The sequence below is a fragment of the Monodon monoceros genome, unplaced genomic scaffold, assembly GCF_005190385.1.
Source record: "Monodon monoceros isolate NGI ecotype Baffin Bay Population unplaced genomic scaffold, NGI_Narwhal_1 Super_Scaffold_2, whole genome shotgun sequence".
Lineage (NCBI taxonomy): Eukaryota > Metazoa > Chordata > Mammalia > Artiodactyla > Monodontidae > Monodon > Monodon monoceros.
Genome location: NW_021703776.1, coordinates 15332261 through 15350516, shown reverse-complemented (window position 1 = coordinate 15350516; position 18256 = coordinate 15332261). Strand labels below are relative to the sequence as shown.

Here is an 18256-nt window from a genome sequence, read left to right as displayed (position 1 = left end):
GTAAATGGGATTGTTTCTTTAATTTCTCTCTCTGATCTTTTGTTGTTAGTGTATAGAAATGCAACAGATTTCTGTGTATTAATTTTGTAACCTGCAACTTTACTGAATTCATGATTATGGGCTCTAGTAGTTTTCTGGTACAGTCTTCAGGATTTTCTATGTATAGTATCATGTCATCTGCAGACAGTGACAGTTTAACTTCTTCTTTTCCAGTTTGGATTCCTTTTATTTCTTTTTTTTTTTTTCTTTGATTGCTGTAGCTAAGACTTCCAAAACTATGTTGAATAAAAGTGGTGAGAGTGGACGTCCTTGTTTTGTTGAGTATGATGTTAGCTGTAGGTTTGTCATATATAGCCTTTATTATGTTGAGGTATGTATGTTCCCTCTATGCCCACTCTCTGTAGAGTTTTTATCATAAATGGGTGTTGAATTTTGTCAAAAGCTTTTTCTCCATCTATTGAGATGATCACATGGTTTTTACTTCTCAGTTTGTTGATGTGGTGTATCGCACTGATTGATTTGTGGATACTGAAAAATCCTTGCATCCCTGGGATAAATCCCCCTTGATCGTGGTGTATGATCCTTTTAATGTATCGTTGGATTCAGATTTGCTAGTATTTTGTTGAGGATTTTTGCATCTATGTTCATCAGTGATATTGGCCTGTAATTTTCTTCTTTTGTGGTATCTTTGTCTGGTTTTGGTATAAGGGTCATCACCCTCATAGAATGAGTTTCAGAGTTTTCCTTCCTCTGCAGTTTTTTGGAACAGTTTCAGAAGTGTAGGTGTCACCTCTTCTCTAAATGTTTGATAGAATTTGTCTGTGAAGCCATCTGGTCCTGGATGTTTGTTTTTGGGTAGTTTTTAAGTCACAGTTTCAATTTCGGTGCTTGTGATTGGTCTGTTCATATTTTCTATTTCTTCCTGGTTCAGTTTGGGAGATTGTACCTTTTGAAGAATTTGTCCATTTCTTCCACGTTGTCCATTTTACTGGCATATAGTTGCTTGTAGTAGTCTCTTATGATCCTTTGTATTTCTGTGGTATCAGTTGTAACTTCTCCAGTTTCATTTCAAATTTTATTGATTTGAGTCCTCTCCCTTTTTTTTCTTGACAAGTCTGGCTAAAGGTTTATCAGTTTTACCTTTTCAAAGAACCAGCTTTTAGTTTCATTGATCTTTGCTGTTGTCTCTATTTCATTCATTTCTGCTCTGATCTTTAGTTCTTTCCTTCTACTAACTTTAGCTTTTGTTTGTTCTTTCTCTAGTTGCTTTAGGTGTAAGGTTAGGTTGTTTGGGATTTTTCTTACTTCCTGAGGTAAGATTGTATTGCTGTAAACTTCTGTCTTAGAACTGCTTTTGCTGCATCCCATAGGTTTTGGATTGTTGTGCTTTTGTTTTCATTTGTCTCTAGGTTTTGTTGTCATTTTGTTTTGTTTTGTTTTTGCCAAGCCGGGCAGCATGTGAGATCCTAGTTTCCTGACCAGGGGTCCATCCATTGGTTGTTCAGTAGCATATTGTTTACCCTCCGTGTGTTTGTGTTTTTTAGCTTTTTTCTTGTAGTTGATTTCTAATCTCGTAGTGATGTGGTTGGAAAAGATGCTTGGTATGATTTCAGTTTTCTTAAATTTACCGAGGCTTGTTTTGTGACCCACCACATGGTCAGTTCTGGAGAATATTCCACGTGCCCTTGAGAAGAATGTGTATTCTGCTGCTTTTGCTTTTTTTTTTTTTTTAATAAATTTATTTATTTTTGGCTGCGTTAGATCTTCGTTGCTGCACACGGGCTTTCTCTAGTTGCGGCGAGTGGGGGCTACTCTTTGTTGCGGTGCACAGGCTTCTCATTGAGGTGGCTTCTCTTTATTGCGGAGCACGGGCTCTAGGTGCGCGGGCTTTGTAGTTGTGGCTTGCGGGCTTAGTTGCTCCACGGCATGTGGGATCTTCCCGGACCAGGGCTTAAACCCGTGTTCCCTGCATTGGCAGGTGATTCTCAACCACTGCACCACCAGGGAAGTCCCCTATTCTGCTGCTTTTGGATGGAATGCTCTCTAATTATCAATTAAGTCCATCTGGTCTAATGTGTCATTTAAGGCCTGTGTTTGTTTGCTGATTTTCTGTCTGGATGATCTGTCCATTATGAAAATGGGGTGTTAAAAGTCCTCCACTATTATTGTGTTAGTGTCGATTTCTCCTTTTATGGCTGTTAATATTTGCTTTACGTACTGAGGTGCACCTATGTTAGGTGCATATATATTTACAATTGTTATATCTTCTTCTTGGATTGATCCCTTGATCATTATGTAGTGTCCTTCTTTGTCTCTTATAACAGTCTTTAAGGTCTATTTTGTCTGATACAAGTATTGCTACCCCAGCTTTCTTTTGATTTCCATTTGTGTGGAATACCTTTTTCCATCCCCTCACTTTCAGTCTGTATGTGTCCCTAGGTCTGAAGTGGGTCTCTTATAGACAGCATATACACAGGTCTTGTTTTTGTATCCATTCAGCAAGCCTGTGTCTTTGATTGGAGCATTTAATCCATTTACGTTTAAGGTAATTACCGGTATGTATGTTCCTATTGCCATTTTCTTAATTGTTTTGGCTTTGTTTTTCTAGGTGTTTTTTCTTCCCTTCCTCTTTTGTTTTCTTCTCTTGTGGTTTGATGACCATCTTTAATGTTGTGTTTGGGTTGCTGTTTCTCTTTTGTGTTTGTACGTATTGTAGGTTTTGGGTTTGCTCTGCCCATAAGATTTTGATATAGCTGTCTATATATGTATAAGGTTGTTTTAAGTTACTGGTCTCTTTCTTGCCTAGAGAAGTTCCTTTAGGATTTATTGGAAAGCTGGTCTGGTTTTGCTGAGTTCTCCTAGCTTTTGCTTGTCTGTAAAGCTTTTGATTTCTCCATCAAATCTGAACGAGAGCCTTGCTGGGTAGAGTATTCTTGGTTGTAGGTTCTTCCCTATCATCACTTTAAATATATCGTGTGACTTTCTTCTGGCCTGCAGAGTTTCTGCTGAGAAATCAGCTGATAACCTTATGGGAGTTCCCTTGTATGGTATTTGTCATTTTTCCCTTGTTGCTTTTAATATTTTTTCTTTGTGTTTAATTTTTGTCAGTTTGATTACTGTGTGTCTTGGCATGTTCCTCCTTCAGTTTATTCTGCCTGGGACTCCCTGTGCTTCCTGGACTTGGGTGACTGTTTCCTTTCCCATGTTAGGGAAGTTTTCAGCTATTATCTCTTCAAATATTTTCTCAGGTCCTTTCTGTCTCTCTTCTCCTTTTGGGACCCCTATAATGTGAATGTTGGTGCGTTTAATGATGTCCCAGAGGTCTCTTAGACTGTTTTCATTTCTTTTCATTCTTTTTTATTTATTCTGTTCACACTGTGATTTCCCCCATTCTGTCTTCCAGGTCAGTTATCAGTTCTTCTGCCTCACTTAATCTGCTTTTGATTCCTTTTAGTGTATTTTTCATTTCAGTTATTGTTCATCTGTTTGTTCTTTAGTTTTCTAGGTCTTTGTTAAACATTTCTTGCGTCTTCTTGATCCTTGCCTCCATTCTTTTTCTGAGATCTTAGATCATCTTCACTATCATTATTCTGAATTATTTTTCTGGTAGGTTGGCTGTCTCCACTTCTCTTCGTTGTTCTTCTGGGATTTCATCTTTTTCCTTCATCTGGGACAAATTCCTCTGCCATCTCCTTTTGACTGACTTTCTGTGATTGCAGTTTCCATTCCGTAGGCTACAGTATTGTGGTTCTTGCTTCTGTTGGCTGCCCTCTGGTGGATGAGGCTGTCTAAGAGGCTGGCAGGCTTCCTGATGGGTGGGGATGTGTTCCCGTCCTGTTGGTTATTTGGCCTGAGGTGACCCAGCACTGAAACCTACAGGATGTTTGGTGGGGCTGACGGCTGCCTCTGGGAGGGCTCGTGCCGATGGGTACTCCCCAGAACTGTTGCTGCCAGTGTCCTTGTCCCCGCAGTGAGCCACAGCCACCCCCTGCCTCTGCAGGTGACCCTTCAATACTAGCAGGAAGGTCTGGCCCAGTCTCTTATGGAGTCACTGCTTTTTTCCCCTTGGTCCTGGTGTGCATGAGATTTTGTGTGTGCCCTCCAGGAGTGGAGTTTCTCTTTCCCCAGTTCTGTGGAAGTCCTGTGATCAAACCCCACTGGCCCCCAAAGCCGGATTCTCAGGGGATGACTCCTCCCGCTCCCGGACTCCCAGGCTGGGAAGCCTGTCATGGGGCTCAGAACTTTCACTCCTGTGGGAGAACTTCTGTGGTATGATTGTTTTCCAGTTGTGGGTCACCCACCAGTGGGTATGGGGTTTGATTTTATCTCGATTGTGCCCCTCCTACTGTCTTGTTGTGGCTTCTTTGTCTTTTGATGTAGGGTATCCTTTTTGGTAGGTTCCAGCATTTTTTAGTTGATGGTCATTCAGCAGTTAGTTGTGATTTTGGTGTTTCCATAAGAAGGGGGTGATCTCACGTCCTTCTACTCCACCATCTTGAGCTAATCTCCAGAATCTATTCTTCTTTAGAATCTATTCTTTTCCACCTTTGGCTGTACTCTTATGCTAATTAAGTTCCCAGAGTTTACTGATGGACTGTCTCTGTTATCCAAACTCTGTGATCTAATTTGATTAGGGAGTTAATTCATCCAAAATCATTTGTTGTTGTCTTGGGCTTCACTTCTCCCTTAATGATATTTCTTCAGTTCACTCCACTTTGAAAATTGTTCTCACAGATGGATAAGAAAAGCAAGAAAAAAGGAATAATAATAGATTTACTTTCTTTTGTTAAACAGTATAATAATATCCCAAGCAGTAATTCTATTTCCTCCATCTCTGCACTTTTGCTTTAGGTTTTCTACAAGCCTTCGGTCATTCCAGATATCTTGCCACAATGTTTTAGGTGTCTGTTACCATATTGAATTAGTTTTAACGTGTCATTTTGAAAATTTAGGCTTATCAGATAATTTACTGTGTAGTCATACATATCTCTTTACTTTCTCATAAAGTTAGTCATATGACTTCTATTTTTTATTTATACTTCTTGTTCCTTCTTCCATTACAGTTTAATGTAGTGCTTTCAAGAACATAGGTTTTGGAATCAGATATAAATTTGAATTTTAGCTTTGCCTCTTCCTTCTTAAATTTATAACCCTCTCTGAACTAGTTGATTCATCATAAAAAGGAGGAAAAGAATAATTGCCTTATAAGATTTTGTTGGGATTTTATAAAGTTAATACTTTTAAGAAACTTAACATAGTGCCTGGCATTTAACAAGCTGTAAATAAATTGTAGATCTTATTGGAGTTTTCCTGTCTCTAAGGATTTTGAAATCAGCTTTCCTAAAGAGTAGGGCACTTGGCTATGGTCATTGTTCCTTACTTTTCAGACTTCGAGATGCTACTTCTCATCGTTACTACTCTTACTATTTCGATTTAGGTTCAGAAGAGTGATTCCTTTCTTTTAAACATCTTTATTGAGATAAAATTCACATATATAGTTCACCCATTTAAAGTGTACAATTCAGTGATTTTTAGTATATGCACAGAGTTATGCATCTGTCATCAGTATCTAATTCCAGGACATTTTCATCACCCCAGAAAGAAACCCCGTGACTATTAGTAGTCATTCTATGTTCCTCCCTTCTTCCAGCCCTTGGGAATCTCATCTACTTCCTGTGTCTATGGATTGCCTGTCATGAACATTACATATAAATGGAATTCATGCAATATGTGGCATTTTGTGTCTGGCTTCTTTCACTTAGCATAATGTTCTCAATGTTCAGGTATACTTCATTTCTCCTTATGGCCAAATAATATTCCATTCTATGGATATAGCACATTTTTCAAATTAACTGATCAGTTGATGAACAATTGGGTTGTTTCTGCTTTGGGGCTAGTATGAATAATGCTCCTGTGAACATTTGTGTAGAAGTTTTTGTGTAGACATCTGTTTTCATTTATTTTGAGTATATACTTAGGAGTAATTCTGTTTTTAACCTTTCAAGGAACTGTACAGCAATTGGGAGATTGGGATTGACATATATACACTAATATGTATAAAGTAGATAACTAATAAGAAACTACTGTATAAAATAATTAATTAAATTAAATTTTTTTAAAAAAAGGAGTCGGGAGGCTAGAAGGAGGAGCTCTCTCGCCCTACTACTAGTAGTCAGTTGCAGATCTAACAGGAGGAGACATACCTTGCATCTCCAACAGGAAGAAGGTTACTACTGTACTACCACAGCAGAAGGAAGGAAGATTCTCCTTGCAATAACCTTACCAATGGGAGACTGTCATTACTCAGCCAATAAAAAACCACTACAACTTCCAATTTGCAGGACTCCAGTGGACTTTTTATTTGTAACAGCCTTCCCAGCTCCACCTTCTCCTCTATAAGAGAAACATTCATCTTCTTTGTTCTCTGGACTTGCCTGTGGTTCACCGTGCATCGTATGCCCCAAATTGCAATTCTTTGATATTCCCAAATAAACCAGTTTTACTGGTTTTTTTAAAAAAAAGGAACTGTACAGCAAAGTGAATCAGCTATATGTATACATATAGCCCCTCTTTTTCAGATTTCCTTCCAGGTTTGTTTGTTTTGTTACTGAGTTTTGAGACTTCTTTATGTAATCTGGATTTAGATTCTTTATTTAAATCCTTTATATGGTTTTTTTTTAATTTTGTTTTTGCCTGCGTTGGGTCTTTGCTGCATGCAAGCTTTCTCTAGTTGCAGTGAGCTGGGGCTGCTCTTCATTGTGGTGTGTGGGCTTTTCATTGCCGTGGCTTCTCTTGTTGCGGAGCATGGGCTCTAGGCGTGTGGGCTTCAGTAGTTGTGGCACACGGGCTCAGTAGCTGTGGCTCGCGGGCTCTAGAGCGCAGGCTCAGCAGTTGTGGTGCACGGGCTTAGTTGCTCTGCCACATGTGGGATCTTCGTGGACCAGGGCTCGAACCTGTGTCCCCTGCCTTGGCAGGTGGATTCTTAACCACTGTGCCACCAGGGAAGCCCCCAGTACATGGTTTGCAAACATTTCTTCACAGCCTGTGGTTTCTCTTTTTGGGTTCGTGATACTGTCTTTTGAAGAGAAGTTTTTAATTTTGTTGAAGTCTAATTTATCTTTTTTCTTTTATGGATTGTGCGTTTGGTATTGTAGCTAAGAAATCTTTGCCTACTCAAGGTCACAAAGAGTCTCTCCTATATTTCCTTCTAGAAGTTTTATAGCCTTGGGTTTTACATTTAGGTCCATGATTTTGAGTTACCTTTTCATGTATGCTTGTTATTGGATTTTTAGTGTCATTGTTAACTCAGCTCTCACCCCAAAAATTCATGAAATTTTAAAAATGAATACATGAACTTAATTTAGTTGGTAAGGTAAACTCTTAAGGTGAATTTTAAATTATGAGATGAATTTAATACAGATTCTTGCAAAGGATATATTCATAGCTTTTCATAGTTTATTTAATGCTGTAAAATTATGTTCATATTGCCAGTTTCATATATAAGTATTCACAAGTTATAACTGATAAAATGTTAAAATATAAAGCCAGCATTTACTTTAAATTATAATTTGAATGAAAATATAAACATTTCTCTGTTGAGAAAATAGAACACGAAATCAGTTTAATATTTTGCAAGCATCAGTAATTAGCAATAAGAGGTTACTTCTTCCCTGTAAAAAACCTTCCTTCCCACTGCTGTTCCTCTTTCTGGACCAGTTACCAGCGTATTGCATTCCTTCTCCACGTCTTTGTGCAAATGGCACTCGCAGTGAGGCCTTCCCCTGGCCACACTTTAAAATTACAGTCCCTCTCCTTTCAGTAGTCCTGGCTGTACTTCCTGCTTTATTTTTCTCATAGCTCTTTTACTGTCCTCTGCATGAATTGTACTTATTTGTCTCCCCTGTCGGAATTTAAGGTCCCTGAGGGCAGTGTTTTGTTTACTGACGTATGTCTATCACCTAAAATGGTGCCCTAGCATATAGTACGTGCTCAGTACATGTTGAGTTAGTGAATATTAAGTTATATATGTTTGTCACAGTGTTAATTTTAAACCTCAGAGTTTCTAATAGGAACATATTAACACAAGAAAATATCTTACAATAAACTGTTTAAGATCATATTTTTAAACATTTGCTATAGAAGCCTTTATTTTTATGATTATTGTTTTTTTATTATGTGCAGGGCTCAGTTTGGCAAAGACTTGGTGCAGACGTGACAGCAGTTGAGTTTTTGGGTCATGTTGGTGGAATTGGAATTGATATGGAGATATCTAAAAACTTTCAGCGCATCCTTCAAAAACAAGGATTTAAATTTAAATTGAATACCAAAGTTACTGGTGCTACTAGGAAGCCAGATGGAAAAATTGATGTTTTGTAAGTATGCTACATTTGTTTTTGTTATGATACCCTTCTGTGCGTTTCTTTAAGAAAAACATTCAGTTTTTAGAATCAGATTCTTCTATGACTTAATACCATTTTACTGTGTAGTATAACTCAGTATTGCTTATCAAGTCAGTCCATTGAAATTCACGATTGCATTGATGATAGAAAAATGAAGCCAGTGTTCTCATTTGTAATGTACTTTTTCATAGTATACATTCAGAAAACTTTAAACTCTCAACGTTCAGTAAAATTAATTCAGTATTTTTAGACAGATACATGGGGAAATCAGTAATATTACTGATTCAGTTGCTTACTGTGTGCTTGGCATTCTGTTTGTTTAACACTGAAATAACTTGCCTAAGGTCACATAGCTGGTGGGGGCAGAAGCAGTGCTTGAACTTGGATCTGTCGGACTCTAAGACTTAATGTTCTTAAACTGTGTTATACAGCCTATTGTTGTGAGGTTCTGATGATCGACCTCTAGAGGATATGTACATTTTTCTTTGCCTGACCCTTATGTTTATATTTATAATAAAATAAACTTACACTGTTAGAGGTGTCATCGATACTTGAAAATGTCTGGTCTTAAATTTCCAAGTCTATCAGCTATTCATGTAGATGTGTGTTTAACAGTTATGCACTGTTCATTATCTAGTATTGAAGCTGCTTCTGGTGGTAAAGCTGAAGTTATCACTTGTGATGTACTCCTGGTTTGCATTGGCCGACGACCCTTTACTAAGAATTTGGGACTAGAGGAGCTTGGAATTGAGCTGGATCCTAGAGGTAGAATTCCAGTAAATACCAGATTCCAAACTAAAATTCCAAAGTAAGTTGGATACTTACTGCATTTTCAATAATTTTAAGCAAACACTATTTTGAAAATAGGCTTTTGTCATGCTTAAAAAGTACCTTGGCTTTGGGGAAGAACAGTAAACTTATAACATGTAAAAGCAAAAGTAATTAATTGAATTTTTTCACTACCCAGAGATTAGAACCTGAACTCACAGATATTTGAAGAGCTGTATTTATTTTTTTGGTGACTTTATAACTAGAAACGTGTATTTTGTTACCCTGGTGTAACTGTAGATGAGTGTCTGTGATTTCAGAAGTTGACTGTTTCTTTTGATCTCCGTGGCAGTATCTATGCAATCGGCGATGTGGTTGCTGGTCCAATGCTGGCTCACAAAGCAGAGGATGAAGGCATTATCTGTGTTGAAGGGATGGCTGGTGGCGCTGTGCACATTGACTACAATTGTGTACCATCGGTGATTTACACACACCCTGAAGTTGCTTGGGTTGGCAAATCAGAAGAGCAGTTGAAAGAAGAGGTAATTCAGAGTAGTTTTCCTCTAATGTGTGATTTGAGTTGACACCAGTGGTTGAGAATCCTTTCATTATTGCATTAATGCATTTTAATAACTATGTAGAACATTATAGGTAAGTTTGTATAGTTTTTACTTTGTGAGTATCTTAAAGGAGATCATTTGGTTGCCTGTATTCAAAAACTAGTAATTCCAGAGCTCTTATATTTGGCTTTGAAATATATCCAGGTGGGCTGACATTTGCATTTGCTTGTGTTTATACCCAAACTGTATTTCAGTAACAAGCCTTTTGGTCTTTCCTTCTATATGCTTTGTGAAGAATTGCCTTCTTGGGATTTATTTTCTGAAGAAATGGTAGACGCTTTCACCAAATGGGAATGAATTTTTTGATAGCTTATGTACGTTCTCATTTTCTGCTTCTCACAGGGTATTGAGTACAAAGTTGGGAAATTCCCATTTGCTGCTAACAGCAGAGCTAAGACAAACGCTGACACAGATGGCATGGTGAAGATACTTGGGCAGAAATCAACAGACAGAGTATTGGGAGCACATATTCTAGGACCAGTGAGTACTGTAAAACCAGAAATCCCACTAGGATTTCTGGAAAGCATTGTTATTTAGTAGATTAATTTAAAACCACCTGGTGTTTACATTCTGCGGTTATTATTTACTAGCCAAAGTTTGAATATGGCTTCTTCATGCATCGCTTCTAGCACTGACATTCTTGACCATCATATCATCTGCATTCCATGCTGCAACTAAGTTTATCCCTTTAAAACATACACCGGGCCATTTGCCTGCTTAAAATTCTCTAGTGGTCCTTTCTGCTATAGACTTACATAAAAGGCCCCACTGAATTTGGCCCTGGTTACTTTTCTGACCTCATCTCTTTCCACTCGTCCCCTTTGCTCATTAATTCCCTGTCTTATGGGCCTTCTCTCAATTTCTTCATAGGCTGAGCTTGTTCCCATTTTAAAGCCTTTGTTCTGGAATCCTCTGCCTTCATATCTTTGCATGACTGGCTTATTATTCAGGTCTTAGCTCAGATGTTACCTTCTAAGAGAAGCCTTTCCTGCCACTGCACATGAGGTATGCCCTCCCCTAGGTATCTGGTGCATCAGTAATGATACTAGAACATTTGAGTGCTTCCTCTGTAACAGTTTTTCCTAGATGCATGCATCAGCTTTAGTTTCCATGACCCTGTGAGGTAGGTGGTGGTGTTCCCATTTTTGAGGTGAATAAATCGGCCAAAGCACAGAGTCAGTGAGTGGTTAGGGCAGTAAGTGGTAGGAGTTGAATCCAGGCCATCTCGCTTCAGAGCCCAGGCTCTTAACTTCTGAACTGCTTTTTTTTCTGTTAAGGTTTTTCTGACTGGAGGCAATTAACTGTTCTAATCTCTCGTATTAGAAGGTAGTTGTTTTTGCCATAGAAACAAAATTACTTCTTGGTTTATTATTTTAAAGGGTGCTGGTGAAATGATAAATGAAGCTGCTCTTGCACTGGAATATGGAGCATCCTGTGAAGATATAGCTAGAGTCTGTCATGCACATCCGGTAACAACATACGCAATTAATGGCTATCTCAAGTTTCTTCTGATTCACAAGTACTTGGTTTTTAATTCTAAATTTCTTCCCTTTGCAGACCTTATCAGAAGCTTTTAGAGAAGCAAACCTGGCTGCGTCATTTGGGAAATCGATCAACTTTTAAATTAGAAGATTATATTTTTCTGCAACTTCCTGGGAGCTTTTGTAGAGGTAACATTTCTGAACAGGAAATGCTCACAGCTCCAAGAATTTCTAGGACTGAATTATGAAACTTTTGGAAGGTATTTAATAGGTTTGGACAGAATGGAATAATCTCATATCTATATTTTAAATAAATATAATATTTTATTTCACTGCGTTAATACTGCAGAAAAAAAGCTACTTATAGTAGCATCCTGGAAAATTTTCTTCAACCCATATTTTCATGCTGTTTATGAAAGGCTCAACTTCACTGAATTTATGCTAAGTAGCTTTTATCTCGGATACAGGATTTACTTACATGGATGGAGCTGGAGTATGGTATGTGAACAGCTGTGTTTGAAACAAGGTGATCAAGTTATTTTAAACTTGGTTTTCACATTGGAAACAGTCATTAGAATAAGTTAAACATGTATAAACTGAACTGATGTAAATAAAAAATGATGGTCTATCAGGTATTTTAATCCCCAGAGTCTTGGCCGTTAGAGGTAGAATTTGTGTTTAGATTTTTAAGGTTCTAGTGAGGTCTGCAGTCTGAAGTATAGTTATATAGTTGACCAAAGTAAGGCAGTATATATACGAAATTCATATATTGAGTGGAGAAGCAATGTATTCCAGTGGGAAATTAAGATACGGAAATAAACATGTCTTAAATATTATACTGGTTATTCTGAGTGGATGTCAAGATGGTCCTAGATTTTTTATGACTACCTCTACCGTACATTCTTGTTTATTACTCTTTATTATTGCTTTTATAGGCCTGGATAGATCTTTTTTTCCCACATTGTAGGACAGTATTAAGGTATTTAAAAGGTCATTATCCTTTCATCTGTTCTAGTGATACCTACTAAATGTTTAGCATTTATTTTTAGAGAAACAACATAAAGGAATCTTTAGTCTCTTGTCTTTTCTGAAGTGGATTGCCAGTGTATCCTGGCTGGGTAAAATCGACTATTTCTTTAAAGAGTGCTATACAATTATATTTATTGATAAATATTTAAAATGGCTGTTTCTTAAAACACTTAAATAACAAAGTGTTGAATACTAAATAGACTTTATTATAACTAAATTTAAGAATCATTTCAGATTCATTCATCGTAGTTGATATAGCATAAATTTCTAAAGAAAGTAAATGAAGGAACTGAAATATGCAAACCAGATATTCACTTGATTGCAATTTAAAGGTTATATATCGTCTTAAGGAAAGTTTGGAGAATGTAATTTATGAGCAGAAAGCTGTATGGAGTAAGAGATCATCAGTTGATCCGTAGATAAAAGGAAAATGTTTTGTAGCCTTCAGGTTTTTATTGATTTATATGTAGGTCACATTTTCCTTTTACTTCACACGTGCAGTGCTCTTGAATTGTATTATGGTCATTATAAATGGATACATTGTAAAGACTGGATTCTGTTACATACCTCTGAAAAATTCTGAATTTTTTAGTGGGCAGTTAACTTGGTTAAACTCCAAACTCTTGTTGTCTTTGTGCGTGCGTGTGTAGGGGGAGGGCGGGTGGACAGCTGAAATCTCTGCGCAGTTGTTTTAGCTTTACCTGGGCTGTCTGAAGTTCGTGCCATGCACATAAAGTTCACAGGTCAGCTAGAGATTGGACAAGGGATATGCAGAATTTATACCTCTTTTCTGGGGTTCCTCCCCTCATATTTCAGTTGCTCTTGGTTACCCCAAACTCTGTCCTCCGATTCCTTAACCAGTAAAACTTGGCCTCTCTCCAAGTTGCCACTTGGGACCTCCCCTCAGTGAAAAGCTATTAAAAATGGAAATCTCACGCAAGGCTGTTATTTGAGTGCAACGCGCACCCCCCCTCTTCTGCCTACTTCTGGTTGTTGTCCAGTACCTTTACTTTTTAAAAATATATTTTATTCAGAGTTTTCAGTTGTTGTCTGTAGGAGTGGTGGTCTGATATGTGCTATTCGCCATTATTGGTAATGAACTCTGCATCTTTTTAAAATCTGAAATCCCAATATTATGTGAAGTGCTAATTTATTTAAACCTCAAACATGTCCTCTACGCTAGGTACAAAGATTCTGATGAGGGAATAGTGAAATGTAATTTAATACAAAGTCCTAGCTATAGAGACACAAAAGAATAGTTAAGTGCAACTTTAAGGATTCCCTTTCACTGTGAGAATGGAAATACATGTGGTTGGGAATGAAGTCCTAGGTATAAGACAAATTTTTAATGTTCGCCTAGTGTTATTAAGCTCTGAGTATTCCTTGGCTTGTGAAGGGTGGGGCTATTAGTTGTCCAATTCATTGAGCTGATTGAAATTACTAATTTTAAAGTGCGACTTTCAGTTGTTTAGCTGAAAAGCAATGAGGGGTAGTGAAGGTTTCTACCTCTGCTTAATTGTAAGTAAAATACTTATAATCAAGGGGGAAAAAAAAGACTTAGTTGCCCTGGTAGATGAGGAGGTACAACCACTTTGCTAGTTATTAGAACTCCTATCTAAATAAAAGTGACAACTGTGTGGAACCAGAGGGAAGTTGCCTTATTATTGAGATTACAGCCATTAACGTAACTTCTGTTCGGGCCCAGCTTCAAATGCAGCTGTGTTGGATGTGTGGGTTGTTGTTATGTGGTACAGAGTAGCCTTTTCTCTAAGAAGAATGTGTGCAAAAACCACTTAAGACCTGGCCTGTTTCCAGCTAACTCAGCTATAAAGTCGACAAAGGCTTGGCAGTTGTATTCCAGCTATTTTCTTTATCCTGTGGAGTAACAGTTATCTGATTGTGAAATCAAATAAAATTCAATGTAAAATCTGAGGAATTATAGCATCCTTCTGTACTTTGAGTAGCACTGCTCACTGTGCACAAGCAGTAATATCCCCAAACTCTGGCTTAACTTAATTTAAACGTTGCCCTCAGCAGCCCTAGCCCTGTTTTATGTGGCAATACTCGTATTTTTTTTTAAATTTTATTGGAATATAGTTGATACACAGTGTTGTTAATTTCTTCTGTACAGCAAAGTGACTGAGTTCTACATATAAGTATATTCCTTTTTTATATTCTTTTCCATTATGGTTTGTTACAGAATATTGAATATAGTTCCCTGTGCTGTACAGTATGACCTTGTTAATCCATCCTGTATATAATAGTTTGCCTCTGCTAATCTCAGACTTCCATTCCTCCCCTCCCATACGCCCCCTCCCCCTTGTAGTTGTAAAGGCAACTACAAGTCTGTTCTCCTTATCTGTGAGTCTGTTTATGTTTCGGCGATAGGTTCGTTTGTGATATTTTAGATTCCACGTGTAAGTGGTATCGTGTGGTACTTGTCTTTCTGATTTATTTCAGTTAGTATGATAATCTTTAGGTCCATCCATGTTGCTACAAATGGCATTATTTTGTTATTATTTATGGCTGAGTAGTATTCCATTGTACATATGTACCACATCTTTATCCATTCATCTGTCAGTGGATGTTTAGGTTGCTTCCATGTCTTGGCTATTATGAATAGTGCTGCTGTGAACATTGAGGTGCATGTATCTTTTCAAATTATAGTTTTGTCTGGGTATATACCGAGGAGTGGGATTGCTGGATCACATGGTAATTCTATTTTTAGTTGTTTGAGGAACCTCCATACCGTTTTCCATAGTGGCTGCACCAGCTTACACTCCCACCAACAGTGTAAGAGGGTTCCCCTTTCTCCACAGTCTATCCAGCATTTGTTATTTATAAACTTTTTAATGATGGCCATTCTGACTGGTGTGAGGTGGTACCTCATTGTACTTTTGAGTTGCGTTTCTCTAATAATTAGTGATGTTGAGCATCTTTTCATTTGCCCATTGGCTATCTGTATGTCTTCTTTGGAGAAATGTCTATTTAGGTCTTCCCATTTTTCGATTGGGTTGTTTTTTGTCGTTGAGTTATATGAGCTGTTTGTATATTTTGGAAATTAAGCCCTTGTCAGTCACATGGTTTGCAAGTATTTTCTTCTGTTCTGTAGCTTGTCTTTTCGTTTTGTTTATGGTTTCCTTTGCTGTGCAAAAGCTTGTAAGTTTGATTGGGTCCATTTGTCTATTTTTGTTTTTATTTGTATTGGCTTGGGAGACTGACCTAAGAAAACATTGGTACGATTTGTGTCAGAGAATGTTTTGCCTCTGATCTCTTCTAGGAGTTTTATGGCATTTTATGTCTAAGTCCTTAAGCTATTTTGAGTTTATTTTTGTGCATAGTGTGAGGGCGTGTTGTAACTTCATTGATTTATATGCAGCTGTCCAGCTTTCCCAGCACCACTTGCTGAAGAGACTGTCTTCTTCCCATTTTACATTTTTGTCTCCTTTGTCAAAGATTACTTGACCATAGGTGTGTGGGTTTTTTTCTGGGCTCTTTATTCTGTTCCACTGATCTATATGTCTGTTTTTGTGCCAACACCGCACTGTTTTGATTACTGTAGCTTTGTAGTATTGTCCGAAGTCTGGGAGGGTTTTGCCTCCAGCTTTTTTCTTCAGGATTGCTTTGGCAATTCTGGGGCTTTTATGGTTCCACATAAATTTTAGGAGTATTTGTTCTAGGATCACACTAAATCTGTAGATTGCTTTGGGTAGTATTGCCATTTTAACAATATTCTTACAGTCCAAGAGCATGGGATATCTTTCCATTTCTTTGAATCATCTTTAATTTCCTTTATTAATGTTCTGTAGTTCTCAGCATATGTCTTTTCACTTCATTCCTAGGTGGTTTTTTTTTTTTTTTTTGGTGATTTTAAAAGGATAGTTTGTTTACATTCCTTTTCTGATATTTCATCGTTAGTGTAAAGAAATACAAGTGATTTCTATATGTTAATCTTGTATCTGCCTACTTTACTGAATTCGTTTATCAGTTCTAGTAGTTTTTGTGTGGAGTCTTTAGGGTTTTCTATTGGGTTGGCCAAAACGTTTGTTCAGGTTTTCCATAAGATCTTACAGAAAAACCCAAACGAACGTTTTGGCCAACCCAATATATGTAGTATCATGTCACCTGCATATAAAACAATTTTACCTCTTCCCTACCAATTTGGATACTTTTTATTTTTTTCTTGTCCGATTGATGTGGCTAGGATTTCAATACTATGTTGAAGAAAACTGGTGAGAGTGGGCATCCTTGTCTTGTTCCAGATTTCAGTCGGAAACCTTTCAGCTTTTCACAGTTGAGTATTATATTGGCTGTGGGTTTGTCATCAATAGCTTTTATTATGTTGAGATATGTTCCCTCTGTGCCCAGTTTTATAAGGATTTTTTAATCATGAATGGATGTTGAATTTTATGAAGTGCTTTTTCTGAACCTATTGAAAGATCATGTGGTTTTTGACCTTTCTTTTGTTGATGTGGTGTCACACTGATTGATTTGCATATGTTGAACCATCTTTGTGACCCGATGAATCCAACTTGGTTGTGTTGTATGACCTTTTTGTGTGTTGTTGGATTTGGTTTGCTAATATTTTGTTGAGGATTTTGACGTCATAATCAAAGATACTGGCCTGTAATTTTATTTTTTGGTAGTTTCTTTGGTTTTGGTATCAGGGTGATGGTGGCTTCATAGAAAGCCTTTAAGAGTGTTCCTTCCTCTTCAGTCTTTTTGGAAGTGTTTGAGAAGGATCAGTGTAAGTTCTTCTTTGTATGTTTGGTAGAATTTCCCAGTGAAGCCATCTGCTCCTGGACTTTTGTTTGTAGGGAGGTTTTTTTTTTTAAATTACAGATTCTACGTCATTTCCAGTGATTGGTCTGTTCTTTTTTATTGGTGTATGTTGACTTACAGTGTTGTTAGTTTCTGCTGTACAGCAAAGTGAATCAGTTACACATACACATATATCCACTCTATTTTAGATTCTTTTCCCATATAGGTCATTACAGAGTATCAGGTAGAGTTCCCTGTGCTATACAGTAGGTCCTTATTAGTTATCTATCTTATATATAGTAATGTGTATATGTCAATCCCAGTCTCCCAATTTATCCTCCCCCCTAGTAACCATAAGTTTGTTTTTTATATCTGTGACTGTTTCTGTTTTGTAGATAAGTTCATTTGTACCTTTTTTTTAGATTCCCCATATAAGTGATATCATATGATATTTTTCTCTTCCCTCAGTATGACAATCTCTAGGTCCATCCATGTTGCTGCAGATATCATTATTTCATTTTTTTATGGCTGAGTAATATTCCATTGTATGTATGTACCACATCTTTTTATCCATTCCTCTGTCAGTGGGCATTTAGGTTGCTTCCATGCTCTGCAGTGAACATTGGGGTGCATATATCTTTTCTAAGTATGGTTTTGTCCTCTGTTCCTTCTTGATTCAGTTTTGGTGGGCTGTTTCTAGAAGTTGTTCATTTCTCTAGGTTGTCAAATTTGTTGGCATATGATTGGTCATAGTATTCTCTTATGGTTTTTTGTATTTCTGTGGTATCGGTTGTGATTTCTCCTCTTTCTTTTCTTCTTGGTGAGCCTGGCCAGAGGTTTGTCAATTTTGTTTAATTACCCTTTCCAAGAACCTGCGCTTGGTTTTATTGATTTTTTTCTCTTTTAATCTCTATTTCCTTCCTGATCTTTATTATCTCCTTCCTTCTGCTGACTTTGGTTGTTCTTCTCTTCCTGATTGTTTTAGGTGGTGGGTTAGGTTGAGTTTTGTTTCTTAGAGAGAAAGGCCTGGGTTGCTCTGAACTTCCCTGTAAGAACTAACTGCCTTTGGTGCATCCCATAGATTTTGTATGGTTGCTTTCTCATTGTCATTTGCCATGAGGTATTTTTAAATTTCTTCTTTGACCCATTGGTTTGTCAGTAGCAAGGTGCTTAATCTCCCTTTTTTTTTCTGTGGTTG

At 37.4% G+C, this 18256-nt stretch overlaps 1 protein-coding gene across 3 annotated transcripts in view; it reads left to right on the top strand.

Moving 5' to 3' along the window:
- The window catches only part of DLD (dihydrolipoamide dehydrogenase), a 52689-nt gene that overhangs the window by 20052 nt on the left and 14381 nt on the right, over nucleotides 1-18256 (top strand). For 2 of the 3 annotated variants that reach the window (XR_003795105.1, XM_029232998.1), the window contains exons 9-14: nucleotides 8182-8372; nucleotides 9037-9207; nucleotides 9520-9709; nucleotides 10130-10267; nucleotides 11167-11256; nucleotides 11345-11457. Coding sequence is in view for 2 of the 3 variants with exons in the window: in XM_029232998.1 (XP_029088831.1) it covers nucleotides 8182-8372; nucleotides 9037-9207; nucleotides 9520-9709; nucleotides 10130-10267; nucleotides 11167-11256; nucleotides 11345-11410 (846 nt within the window). In the remaining variant the exon portion in view is untranslated. Of the gene's footprint in view, nucleotides 1-8181; nucleotides 8373-9036; nucleotides 9208-9519; nucleotides 9710-10129; nucleotides 10268-11166; nucleotides 11257-11344; nucleotides 14835-18256 lie in introns of those variants that run through there. The other variant, XM_029232997.1, reaches the window with a different exon arrangement.